The following is a 14,117-nucleotide window of genomic DNA, read 5'->3' on the forward strand; positions in this document are numbered from 1 at the left end:
AATATACTATTATAGTATATAGTATGTACTAACATAATATACCATAATATAAAAATCCTGAAATGCAAGAAATTTCTTCATCCCACCTATATGTATATAAGAATTAGACTATGAAACTGCCTAATACTCTCCAAGCCTAATTTCTGATTCATATTTCACTACTGTTCCTTAATGTTTTAATCTCAAACTAAACCATTTTTAGCTCTCATTTGAAGGTATTACCAATAGTTTATTTGCAAGAAAAAAAAAATCCCTCTATTCTAGCAGACACAATTTGCTAACCCACTATCTATTTAAATAGCCATTTAAAATGAATAGGATTGGGGCGCCTGGGTGGCTCAGTTGGTTAAGCATCTGCCTTTGACTCTAGTCATGATCCCAGGGTCCTAGGATCGAGCTCCACATCGGGCTCCTGCTCAGCAGGGAGCTCTGTGTGTGTGTGTGTTTGTATCTCTCTGACAAATAAATAAATAAAATCTTAAATAAAAAATAAAAATAAAAAAATTTTTAAAATTAAAAAAATTTTTAAAAATGAATAGGGTTTTTTACTTAACTAAAATGTGTATCTGTCCTTATCAAGAGTTTTCAATAGTTCATAATAAGTCATTTAGATACAATATCAAAGATAAAATAGGAACCAAGTAACTAAGAAATTCCCATAAATTTAGTAAAGTCACTGATGCAAACTTAGCTGAGCGTCCTAGCAGCCAATGAAAAAAACAGAAGCATGATAGATTCCAGCTAGTAAAAAGGACAGTTCATTAAGAGATACAAACTTTTTCATAACACGAAATTAGATAAATTTAATTTAAGTATTAAAAAGTATTAAAACATACTAGTACCAGTAACTTTTGTTGTTGTTTCTTTAGTAACACAAACTACCCTTATATATAGTTTCTTATATTAACCATTTCTTGAAGCTGTGATTTTCAACCTTGTGTGATTCTGTCCCCAGGAGACGTTTTAGCCAAGTCTAGAGACATTTTTGGTGGTCACAACTGATCTGACCAGTGGTGCTACTGCCACCTAGTGGGTACCAGACAGATATACTGCTAAATATCTCACAAGGCACAGGACAGGCCCCCACAACAAATTATGCAGCTCAAAATGTCAACAGTGCTGGGTCAAGAAATCCCGGATTCTCAAAAGCATAATTTTAAATCATAGGCATCTCTACAAACTAGTCTGGAAATTAGATTATGTATTTAGCTTTCTGGTAACTGAAAATTTTTAGAAAAGGGATGTATTGTTGCTTAATAAATCCCGAAAAATAAAAGATTGAGCAATTTCTTACAGTTAGACCTCTTACAAAGTTTCAACTATACTATATAGTAAAATTAATTTAAAAACAAAGTCACTGCTAACTATCTATTGTAGTCGACTGAAAGCAACTCCAAAAGCCCAAGTAAAAAGCCATGGAGACGGGCTACATTAGAACACACAGCTTTGTGTCACTAACCAGGAAGCTCAAAACTTAAAACCATCTGGCACTGAAGAGATTATCCTGCCCAGAATAATTCTGAGGGAATGGACTGTATATAAGCATGACCTAGAATATTTGTTAAATTTTAATTTCTAAAATCTACCCCTAGAGATTCTGGTTTAGCAGGTATAGGATGGGGCACACAAATCTTTTTTAAAAACTACCCCAGATGATTCTGATCCACATAGTCTCAGGACCTCACACTGAAACAGAGTTCTAAGAGAAAGAATAACCAATCATCCACTTTTTTTTTTTTTAAGATTTTATTTATTTATTCGACAGAGATAGAGACAGCCAGCAAGAGAGGGAACACAAGCAGGGGGAGTGGGAGAGGAAGAGGCAGGCTCATAGCAGAGGAGCCTGATGTGGGGCTCGATCCCATAACACCGGGATCACGCCCTGAGCTGAAGGCCGAAGCTTAACCGCTGTGCCACCCAGGCGCCCCCCAATCATCCACTTTTATCATAAAAGAAGCTAGATTATGGTTCATATAAAATGTTTAAATTGGAACAGAACTGCATCCCATAGGGTACTTAAGATGTTAGTTATAAAACGAATCCTAAGGGGTTTGTGTTATAAATATATCAAAACTCATCAAATGACACATTTAAGATCCACCATTTCATTATATGTAAATGTTACCTAAAGAAAAAAATATTTTAAAAAATAAAATGTTACGCCCTAATGATATGCAGACTAAGGTGCTAATGAGTAAAGTATACTGATTATCTGCAAATTACTCTGAAATGCATTTTGAAAAATATGATGTATTGATGGACTAGTAGATGAACAGAAAGATTTTTTTTCAATTTTTTTTAAAGATTTTATTTACTTATCTGACAGAGAGAAAGAGCACAAGCAAGGAGAGTAGCAGGCAGAGGAAGAGAGAGAAGCAGGCTCCCTGCTGAGCAAGGAGCGCAATGGAGGGCTCGACCCCAGGACCCTGGGATCATGACCTGAGCTAAGGGCAGATGCTTAACAGACTGAGCCACCCAGGCGTCCCCAGAGAGATAGTAAACAAATTTGGTAAAACAGTAACTGAAGAATGAAGGTGGCAACTACACAGGTACAATCCTTCAGGTTTCCCGTATGTTTGAATTTTACATAATAAAGTACGGGGAGAAAATTTAAAAATTAATCATAGAGGAATATATAAAGAATTCTCAAAACTCAACAGCAAAAAATCAAATAATCCAACTAGAAAATGGGCAAAAGACACAAAGAGGCATTTCACTGAAGAGGACAGAAGGATGGCAAATAAGCACACGAAAAGATGTTCGTCAGCAGCAGCCATTAGGGAAATGCAAATTAGACCACGGTGATCTATCACTATACATTTTTAGAACAGCTAAGATTAAACAAAATATACTGACAATACCAAATGTTGACAAGGATTTGGAGAAAGCAGATCTCCCATACATTGCTGGTGTGAACGTAAAATGGTACAGATACTTTAGTAATCTGTTAGGTAGTTTCTAAAAAAACTAAATGTACATTTATCATATGACCCAGCAACTGCACTCCTGGTATTTATCCCCAAAAAACGAAAATTAAAAAAAAAAAAAAAAAAGGTGGGGCGCCTGGGTGGTTCATTCAATTAAGCATCCAACTCTTGATTTCAGCTCAGGTCATGATCTCGACATTGTGGGATCAAGCCCTGTGTCAGGCTCCCTGCTCAGCACAGTTTGGTTCTCTCTCCCTCTGCCCCTCCCCCTACTCACATTCTCTCTCTAAAATAAATAAATAAATTTTCAAAAAAAAAAAACTAATCTTGGGGCGCCTGGGTGGCACAGCGGTTAAGCGTCTGCCTTTGGCTCAGGGCGTGACCCCAGCGTTCTGGGATCGAGCCCCACATCAGGCTCCTCCGCTGGGAGCCTGCTTCTTCCTCTCCCACTCCCCCTGCTTGTGTTCCCTCTCTCGCTGGCTGTCTCTATCTCTGTCAAATAAATAAATAAAATCTTTAAAAAAAAAAAAAACTAATCTTAAAAACAAAAGAAAGAAGGGGTGCCTGGCTGGCTCAGTCAGTGGAGCATGCGACTCTTGATCTCGGCGTCATGACTTAGAGCCCCACACTGGGTAGAGTTTACTTAAAATAAAAAACAAAAAACAACAACAACAACAAAAAAAGGGAAAACCTTTATCCAAGTAAAAATAAGAAACTGTACACAAATGCTCATAGCACCTTTACTTGAAAAAGCCAAAAACGGGAAACTAAAATGTCCCCCAATTGGTGAATGGTTAAACAACTCTACAATACAAACAAATGAACAAGTGATACATGCAACAACCTGGAAAAAATGTTAATTATGCGAAGTAAAATAAGTTAACCTCAAAAGGTCTCATACTGCACTATTCTACTTATATAACATCCTGAAAATGACAAAATTATAAAAATGAAAGAGTAACAGTGGTTGTAAGGGATTAGAGATGGCTGGACGGAAGACACATAGCATCTCTCTGTATTTCCTTTGTAACTTCCTGTAAACCTCTAATTATTTCAAAATTAAAAGTTTTTAAAAATGTATCATGGGGTGCCTGGGTGGTTCAGATGGTTAAGCTTCTGACGCTTGATTTTGGCTCAGATCATGATCTCAGGGTGGTGGGATCAATCCCTACATCGTCTCCGTGCTCAGCAGGGAGTCTGCTTGAGAATTCTCTCTCTCCCTCTCCCCCCCGCTCATGCTTGTGTGCCCTCTCTCCCTCAAATAAATATTTTTTAAAAATGCATCATAATGAGACTAAGTTTATAACCTACTGAAGAAATTCATCTGAATTTTGTCCCCTAAACTCAAAAGGTTTTGGTAAAACTGATGATCATGTTTTATCTGACAGTAACTGACAATTCTTTCTTTGGTTCATTCCTGGAATTACAGTTGATGGATGACAAAGCACAGAGAAGAATGCTAGTTTTCTAATTTGTGATGGCATGAGGAAATCTAGCTAATCTATCAGTCAACAAACAGGATACAACAGAAACAAGACACAGTTCCTGACTTCATAGAACGTAAGAGTCTAGGGAAAAATAATTAAATGTTTATTATAAATAATTATGTAAGTACAAGTACTCAAACTTCTGCTACATAGAGCCTAAGTACAGCGTACTTACTATACCTAAGTGGACTATAGCTTGTCTGCAGAATAACTTAAAACTTGTAGAGTAAGATTATAAGTGATTTTTATTTGAAGCTTTATTCTTTTCTGTATTTTTCAGGTATTTCATATTAAATATTAGTTATTTTTATAACTAGAAAAATGTCATTATTGGGGAAGAAATTACAATCTTGAAAAACTCATCCAATACAGCAATAATCAAATTGTAAAAAAATTTTTAAATCTGAACTATAATGTAATGACTGTAAACCTAAAACTGTAACTAAGAGAAACCTGCAATATTAGCAATATCACAGATACACCAATTTTAACAGTGAAGAGAAATGAGTGTACACATTCAAATCCACTAGAAGTCAAGCATGACATTTCCATGGAATATAATATTTGAAATAATTTCTTCATTTGTAAATTTTCTATATTGTACTTGAAAGGAGAAAAATAGTGCTGTATTTTTTTTCATATTGCAGATTTACTATATTTATTAAATTGGGGATTCCTACAGCTCCTGAACCTGGGTGGCGCTTCGCATCACGCCCAGAAGGACTACATACTATAGACCAAGATTAGTAACTTAGTCAATCAATCAAATCTACATAATGGAGTCCCAATGTAAACTCTGACCACTGAGGCTCAGGTGAACTCCCCTGGTTGGCAATATACTGTGCATAGTGTCACACACTGGGACCAGGAGAGCATCCTGACTCCCATGAAGAGAGAAACTCCACTTCTGGTACCTCTTCTAGACTTTTCTCCATGCACTTTTTCCCTTGGCTTATGTATCCTTTCACTCTAATCAATCATAACTGCGAGTGTTAACAGTTTTCAGTGGGCTCTGTGAGCCTTTCCAATAAATTACCAACCCTGAGGGTGCTTTTTGGAATGTTAAGACTTGCATTTGGTGTCAGAAGTGAGGCCAGTCTTAGGAACCATTCCCTGTAACTTTGCAGTTGGCTAAATTCTCGGAGCTAGCATTTTTTTTCTACAGGCTGTCCAACTGTCATCGTCCTAAGTATGGATCAGCTTCCAACACTTTATCCTTTGTACTTTCAATGTTATGAAATGTCTCCAAGAATTCCAAAATGAAGTATTTTGCCGATCTTACTTTCTCTGGGACATCTTCGTTCTATTCATCTCAACCAGTTTTCTCGTGTTATGGCAGTGAGCTCACCTTCACTAAGAACCTGCAGTGCACATCTAGAGTCTCTCGAATGGCAGCAGTATCAACATCCCCCCAGTCAGCAATTTCTTCTCTAACTCTATTTACATTTTACAAAGGATCTGGATTTCATTTCCAGCAGTATTACTTCTCATTTCCCTGCTACACTTTTAGCTTTTGTAAAATATCACATAGGTTTATAACTGGGAGCCAAGGAAGCAACACAATTACATACTCTGCTGTGTGTGCAGGAAAGGATAGATACACAGTGACCAATCACTGACAGCATCTAAAAGTGACAGGAATAGTCACTGATCACAACAGTCATCTGTTTTTATGGAGTGACTCGTAATCTGAAGAGATAGAAGCTAAGTTTGTACTTCATGCAAGGACTCACACAGTTCATATACCATAACTAAAATCTGAACCATGTCATTGAGGAGAAGGTGTCATTTAACTAAATTGTGGTAACGGAAATTCATCCATACCAAAACTGTACAAGCAAGGCCTGCCTATATTTCCATGGGATGTTTTCTCACCCGTGGGATGAAGATAATAATAGTCCTACTACCTCAAAGACGTTGTGAGGATCAAACTAAAGAAGACATGTAAAGTACTTTATCACAGTACCTGGCACTCACTGAATGTTAGTTCATATTTTTGATATGCACCTCCCCCAAAAAAACTTGTATTACCACTTGTGTTATACTTGTAATACACTTGTGTTAACCAAAATCAAATCAGTTCCTTTACTGTAAGACTTCTCAGATGTTTTAATATACCAGTAAGCATGCTGAGTCCTCCAAAGTATTTTATCAATAATTATTACATAAGTCTATCTGGACCATAATTTAACAAATGTTGAATGAAAGCCCTGACATAATTAATAAATAACTACACATTACCACAAACATTACCATTTCAGAATCCTACTACCAGAATAAGCCATTTTAAAAGGCTAAATTCCTATTCTCCTAAAACTTACAACATGTTTTCACATATACTAAAGGACAAACAGCCTTAATCTAAAAAGAACTACTTCAAATTAATAATAAACAGAGAAAGCACAGAAAACAGAACACAACAGGCAATTCACAGAAAAAATGTGAATGGCAAATGCTATGGTCTAAATATTTGTGTCTCTCGGACATTGTATGTATTTATATATTTATATATTTTATAATATTTATATATTTTGCCTAGCAATTTCATTTCTAGAATTTATTCTACAGGATTCTTGTGTAAGTACTCCAACATATATACAAAAATGCTTGTCCCAGATACAGTTATAATAATTAAAGACTAGAAGCATTATCAAAAGTGGATATGGTTTTGTTAAATAAATTTTGCTAGATCCATAAAAGTGAATGCTATTTTTAAAATGAGGTAGATCTGTAAATACTGAAAACAAAGAGACACAAGGAAATATATTACTACAATATACATTCACAAGTAAGTGCTAGGCTTTTCTCAAGCACATCTGCATGGTACAGCTCTTACCAGACAATAATCCACTGTAATAAGATGATAAATATAACACTCCTGGCTATGATAATATATACTTTTTGCCCTTCATATTTTTTCGCCCCCCATATTTACATAATAAAGGTACTGAAAGAAAAATTTTCCATTATTCTAACATCAAGCTTCCAGATCAGACCGTATCATTTGCAACTAAATGAATTAGGACTTTCTTAATACTATTCAAACACTAAAACCAGAAATAAAGTTGATGTGCTTAAAAGAGACAACTAATTTATCTCAAATTTTTTTGTTATTTAAAATGTTTTTTGGGGTGCCTGGGTGGCTCAGTCGTTAAGCATCTGCCTTCGGCTCAGGTCATGATCCCAGAGTCCTGGGATCGAGCCCCCTACCGGGCTCCCTGCTCAGTGGGAAGCCTGCTTCTGCCTCTCCCACTCCCCCTGCGTGTGTTCCCTCTCTCACTGTGTCTCTCTGTGTCAAATAAATAAAATCTTCAAAAAATAAATAAATAAATAAAAAGTTTTTATTCTGACCAAATAATTTCATATAAACCATGCAAACAATTACTGAATGAGGGTTTTAATATGAATGGTTTCACTAAACCTTACTTATTAAGTAATTTAGTCAAAGGTCTCACATATAATCTACAGGGCCAAGATATAGATCCAAGTCTGAAGAATTATACACATGGAACTTGTGAAATACACGTTTTAACACAAATATAGTAATTTGTGAAAACTCCTTATATTTGAATATGTAATTAGTAAAATGATGTTAAATGAGAAAAGTTATAATCATTAATGCCGAGGAATAAAAAAATACACTGATTCTATCAAATGTGACTGTTGGTCATTTTCAGAAAGCCTTGCTGTTCTAATTTGACTTTTATTACACTAATGAATATACCTGCTGCTTTATTAAAGAAATATATCTAAGGTACTAACCATCTTTCCAGGTCATTACATGACATTTGGGTTTAATTCCTATTCACTGAAGAAACAGATTTTGTATGCCTACCATCAGACATTGTTCTAGGCACTAGAACAAAATAGTATGAACAGTAAAGATAAACTTCCTCCTTCGTTTTGTAATTCTAGTGAATTCAAGTATTTGAATTCTAGTGACGTTTATGCTATATATAGGAGTGAGCAGATCCAATTATGTAAGAAAATGGTGATTCATTTTTAATAAGTCTTACTCTTAAAGTTCAAAGTGATAATCCTTGAACTTTTATCTGAAAAATAGTGAAAATAACAAAGGAAAGTTTATGTTGGATTGATCATTTACAACATTTTGCCAGCAGTATAAGAAACAAATTAAAAACTTCTTAAAACTTTCATTTTATCTGGAAGCAGTAGACCCTCTAAACCAACAGAGAGGAAAATACTGTGCTGTAATAATAAATCTAGCTGCCAAATTAAAGAATATGTCAGTCTTCTCAAGTCATAGATACATATGAAACTATAAATCTACTAGAAGTGGGCACAATTACAATGCCATTGTCACATACCATTTTTTTAAGTTCAAAAAAAAGAAAAGTAACTGCTGAATTTTTTTTTAAATAACCATGAACACAGTAACATATAATTAATAAATTTAATGGGGTCAACTTTTTGTGCAGCTTTTTGAAAAGATGTATTTTGTGTGGCAGGTCTGCAAGGTTTTGTAATTATAATCTTTGCACTGATTGGGTTTAATTTTTCAGTAAAACTCAAGAGCTAAAAACAACTTTTAAAGAACTAATGAAGCTCAAAAGATTTCACAGTTTCATACCTAGAAATGATACTTCTAACACTAACATACAGTGTGCCTTATTATACTGGAGCTAACAGTGTAAGTTAACAGACTATTTCTCTTTGCTTTCTGAAACAATCAAAATGATAAATTGTAAATATATATCCGCCCCTTGGATTAATCTCAATCAGTCTCCTAAATTACAATGACAACATTTTTAGACAAGTTACTTTGTTCCCCTCAATTGCATTTTCAAAGCTGAGAGAGAAAAAAAGGAATAGAGGGAGGGTAAAAAGAAAGCCACTTCAAAGCTACCAGAACAAATGCATCTAGACCCTGACTGCAATGTTTTGTTTCAAAAACTACAACCACATCATCAGTTAAAGCTCCCAAATATGTCACTTAAACAGTTAATAACTATTAATAAAATAATTAAATAACTGCCTTTAATTCCTCCTTTTCAAAACAAAATTAAAATTCTCTGGATTACTCTTTTTCTGCTTTTCCTGTCACTTGAAATCCCACAAATGTTTCTTTTCCTTGACTAATTAACCCCATTATTAAAAAATCGTTAAGTAGCTTTAACAGTTTTTCTAGTATCTCTTGATACAGAGATATGTATGCAGAAATATAGGGAGAGCCAAAAGATTTCAATATTTTTATCTTAACTCGAACAGCTAATAGTATCTTAACAAACATTAAGAAAAATTTTTGAAAGTCAAAAATGTTTCTGTTCATAGAATTTGAGTGTTTCCTAAGCGTTTCTCAAAGGACTATTTAAAATGTGGTCTCCTTTGATTTACTTCCACCTATTTATCAAAACAGATTTTATTTATTTATTTATTTTAGGGGGAGGGGGCAGAGAGAGAGAGAGGATCTCCAGCAGACTCCCTGCTGAGCACAGAGCCCAAGAACAGAAAACTAATAATGTAAAACATGTAGCTTATTTTTAAAGCTATCTAAGAAAATATTTTTTTAAAGATTTATTTTATTTATTTGAGAGACAGAAAGCACGCATAGAGGGGAGAGGCAGAGAGAAAAATGAGCAGACTCTGTGCTGAGTGCAGAGCCCAACGGGCAGGGGGAAATGCCTCGGAATCTCACGACCAGACCTGAGCTGAAACAAAAAGTCAGAGGCTAAAAAGCTCAACCGACTGGGCCACCCAGGTGCCCATAAGAGAATGTTTTATATGAAATGAGTATTAAAACTTTAAATTAAAACTCATATTTAAAAATTTTTTTTCATCCAATAGCTATCATATAATTAAAATATCTTTATACGAGGAACTCATAGGATTAAAACCATAGATATTGCTACAACCTCATATAACTTTCTCTCTTTTTTGGCAATTGTAGTTTTCTTTGGTGTTCTTTGTATCTGAAATATCAAAATTTAACTGCAAAGTTTATTTGTCCTGAAGAGATTTTTTAAATATTGAAAAGTTCCTCACTGACTTCCATCCTACTCTTTTTTAAAAAGTAACTTATTTCTTTAAATCAGATCCTTACGTAGAAAATATAGAAAATGACTATTAAGAAATTCACAGATTATGCAAACAATGCAAAAAGCACTTATAGTTTAAAAAGAAAAACTGTACATTAGTAATACAAATACAAAATGTGACATTTTAAAAAATAGTTGCTTCCTAAGTTTAGAACAAAAAATTCCTATAAACACCTCAATTCTTTTCTCCAAAAAGTTACTATTTTCTAAAACACATTGCTACATGCATTACTTTTTGATTCTTCAAATTGTATGATGTCATATCAACCCAATATTATACAGCAACACCCATTCTTGTGCACACCCTATTCTTTTCTTCATGATAGTTTCTAAGTAGTGTGCCATCATTACTATAGTTGCTGTGAGAATCATTATGAATTTTCTTGCTCTCTCTCCTTTTAACCAAACTGTATAGAGAAACATCTGGACTCCCTTCTGACCTGGCACTGACTGGATCTTGCTGTTATTCTGAACCTTTAATTGCCCTAATTAAAAAAAAAAAAAAATCCATCATGGGCACTAAAACAACTTTGAGGAAAAAAATGGATGGAGCAAGAACCAGTTTTGTGATGCTACATTGACAATTTATTCTACTGTCTCTTTGTTTTCAGTGTATCTCATGAAAATTACAAAAAAATCTGTATTACTCTTTAAATATCAGAATATACTATTTCATCCTAAGTAACTGTCAACAGATTAACCTTAACTTCTTTTATCTGGGTGCATTTTGGTGATTTGTTTTTCAAAATCAAAATCTAGAAAATTCTACTGCATTAACCTCACATTTTATAATTGAAATAGCTTTAGGCTGGCAATATGCCAACTGTTTTAAAGGGCAATTAGCAGAACAGAGCGCCACTTACTGGTTTTTAGTTATTATTCACAAGAATACTTAAAAAAGAAACATGGTAGTTTCATTCTCTGAGAGTGGTAATAAACTTTAATAGACTTCACCCCATTCTAAGAAGAGAAGATTACAGCAGCATCTCCACTGAACACTCTAATAAACAAATTACGTTAAAATCACCTCTCAATGGTGAAATACAACATCAGAAAACATTCATAAAAATCAAGGGAAATTCATATAAATTAATACATCCTTAATAAATAAAATAAACCAACGAATAAAGTTTTTTTAAGGGATTGTACTTGCAAAGATAAAATTATCTTCTCAACTTTCTAGCTCTAAACCAAATGTTTGGTTATTCATTTATTAGATTGAAAACATTTTCTTAAATAAAAATCCAAGAACCTCAAATGAAGTGTCCAAAAGACATAAAGATAAATAAGCTTTAAAAGCTTGATTAAGCAAACTTATAAATATAAAAAAAATTATTTCAAGCTAGTTTCAAACTCAATGTTCCTTTTTTATGGATAGGATTATGACTCACTTCAAACTTTTATTTTCATGAATCAGCTACCAACTTGGTAAAAAAGGTTTTATTTTCAAAGGCTAACATAGCATTCTAGTCAAGAACGACATCAAGGGCTGGAGTGCCTGGGTGGCTCAGATGATTAAGCGTTAGCCTTGGGCTCAGGTCAGGATCCCAGGATCCTGGGATCAGCCGGAGTCCAGCTCCCCGCAGAGCTAGAAGTCTGCTTGCTCCCCCCGCCCCACTGTGTTCTCTCTCTCAAATAAATAAAAATAAAAATAAAAAAAATGACATCGGGGTGCCGGAGTGGCTCAGTTGGTTAAGCATCTGACTTCAACTGTGGTCATGATCTCAGGGTCCTGGGATCAAGCCCTGCCTGGAGCCCCAGCTGCATCTCTATGTGTGGAGTTCTCTGCCCAGCGGGGAGTCTCTGCCCTTCCCCCTGCTCATGCTCGCTGTCTAACCATAAAATCTTTGATTAAAAAAAAAAAAACCTTTTAAAAGAAGAATGACATCAAGCTTATTTACCTTGGTTTGGTTGCATATTCATATTTGGTCTGGGGCCATAGCTTCCTATTGGTTGCCCTTGACTCATCGTCATCTGATTCTGTACTGGCATGCTCTGTGATGATGGCACAGAATGGTTGTAACCTCCCATGGATCCATGGCTACTTGAAGGCATGTTCATGGAACTGTTTGTCATATTGAGTTGATTGGGTCCAGGTCCCTGAATAGGCATATGGTTAGGCCCTTTGAAGAAAAGTGGTCAGAACCAAACATGAAAGTTAAACAGATGGTCTGTTAAAAAGTGCTTTACAAGCTTTTTATTTTTTTGCATACCATAATAATAATACCAAACAATAACTTGAGTTTTTAATCAATAGCAAACAAAGTAAATGCTTTACATGAATGATAGCAAATACTGTGAGGTAGATGCTATTCCCATTTTATAGATTAAAGAACTGATGCTTTTAGAAGCCAGCAACATTCTGAAAAAGAAAAGCAATGATGAAGGACTAGCTTTATAAGAGAGCAAAACATATAAAGCTGGAATAATTAAAAGTGTATAGTATTAGCACATAAATGAATTAGAGATCAATGGGCCCAGAGTAGAGTCTAAAAACACATCCAAATTTCTAATTTTGTAAAGTAGTGATGAAATTAAATATCAGTAGCAAAAGAAAGACAATTCAATAAATAGTGTGACCACTGAGTAGCTATCTGGAAAATGGCCTACCACATTCCTTCTACCAAAAATAGTTCCAGACGAATAAAAAAATTAAGCATTACAAAAGAAAAAAGAAAAAGGAAAAAAAAACCTTAAAGGAGAATTTCAAAAAGGAGAACTTTTAAAATAATCTTGAAGCTGAAGGGCCTTCTTGTATGCCAGAAAACCCAGAGCCATAAAAGGCTAATAAACTAGACTACATAAAAATAAAAAATTTAAATATGACCAAACCAGACCAAACTAAACAAAATAATAAAAAGAAAAACTGGGAAAAAATTTTTAACAAGACCTATCACAGATTGAACTAAAGTTAGTAAAAGACCACCATCAATAAAAGCAATGGCAAGGGACATGAATCATCAGTTCACACAAAAACCACCAAAGGGACATAAACATGAGAGGACTGCTTGCTTCACTTACAATAAAAAGGCCAATTAAAACTATGAGACCCTTTTTTCATCTTTCAGATTCCAAAGACCCAAAGTTTTAATCTATGAAGAAAAGTAATTTCACACATTGTTGAGGTATATAAATATATACATAAGTACTATTTTTATTCAGAATAACCTGGCAACAACTACCATATTTTAAAATGCATATACTTTTAACCCAACAACTGCAGTTCTATAAATAAACAGGTCTTTGTGTGTACACGTACATGAATGCAAAACTGTATATGTGTGTTTATTTATTTACTTATTTACTTTTATTTTACAGGCATATTCACAGAAGCATAATTTTTAATACCAGAAGACTAGAAATAACCTGTATTTCCATCATAAGGAACTCTCCAAATAAATCAGGGGCTCCCATGAAAAAGAATGAAATACAGTCACCAAAAGCATGAGGCAGCAAGTACTGAGTGGTCTCCAAAATATATCTCTATATACTCACAGGCTCTAAGATCTATCTTTAAGAGGGAAAAAATATTATATAAAATAATACATAATGTATGCTACCACTTGTTTTTTTAAAAGATTAAGACAAAAGAAAAAAAGAGGGTGTTATGCATGTGTTCTGGATACAGAGAATATCTCTTGAAGGAT

At 34.4% G+C, this 14,117-nt stretch overlaps 1 protein-coding gene across 6 annotated transcripts in view; it reads right to left on the bottom strand.

Annotated features, from left to right (window-relative positions):
- SS18 (SS18 subunit of BAF chromatin remodeling complex) overlaps positions 1–14,117 on the bottom strand; it is an 85,280-nt gene that overhangs the window by 31,112 nt on the left and 40,051 nt on the right. For all 6 annotated transcript variants that reach the window (XR_004620094.1, XM_019796576.2, XM_034642060.1 and 3 more), the window contains exon 5: positions 12,372–12,593. Coding sequence is in view for 5 of the 6 variants with exons in the window: in XM_019796576.2 (XP_019652135.1) it covers positions 12,372–12,593 (222 nt within the window). In the remaining variant the exon portion in view is untranslated. The remainder of the gene's footprint in view (positions 1–12,371; positions 12,594–14,117) is intronic.

The sequence above is a fragment of the Ailuropoda melanoleuca genome, chromosome 14 (assembly GCF_002007445.2).
Source record: "Ailuropoda melanoleuca isolate Jingjing chromosome 14, ASM200744v2, whole genome shotgun sequence".
Classification (NCBI taxonomy): Eukaryota; Metazoa; Chordata; class Mammalia; order Carnivora; family Ursidae; genus Ailuropoda; species Ailuropoda melanoleuca.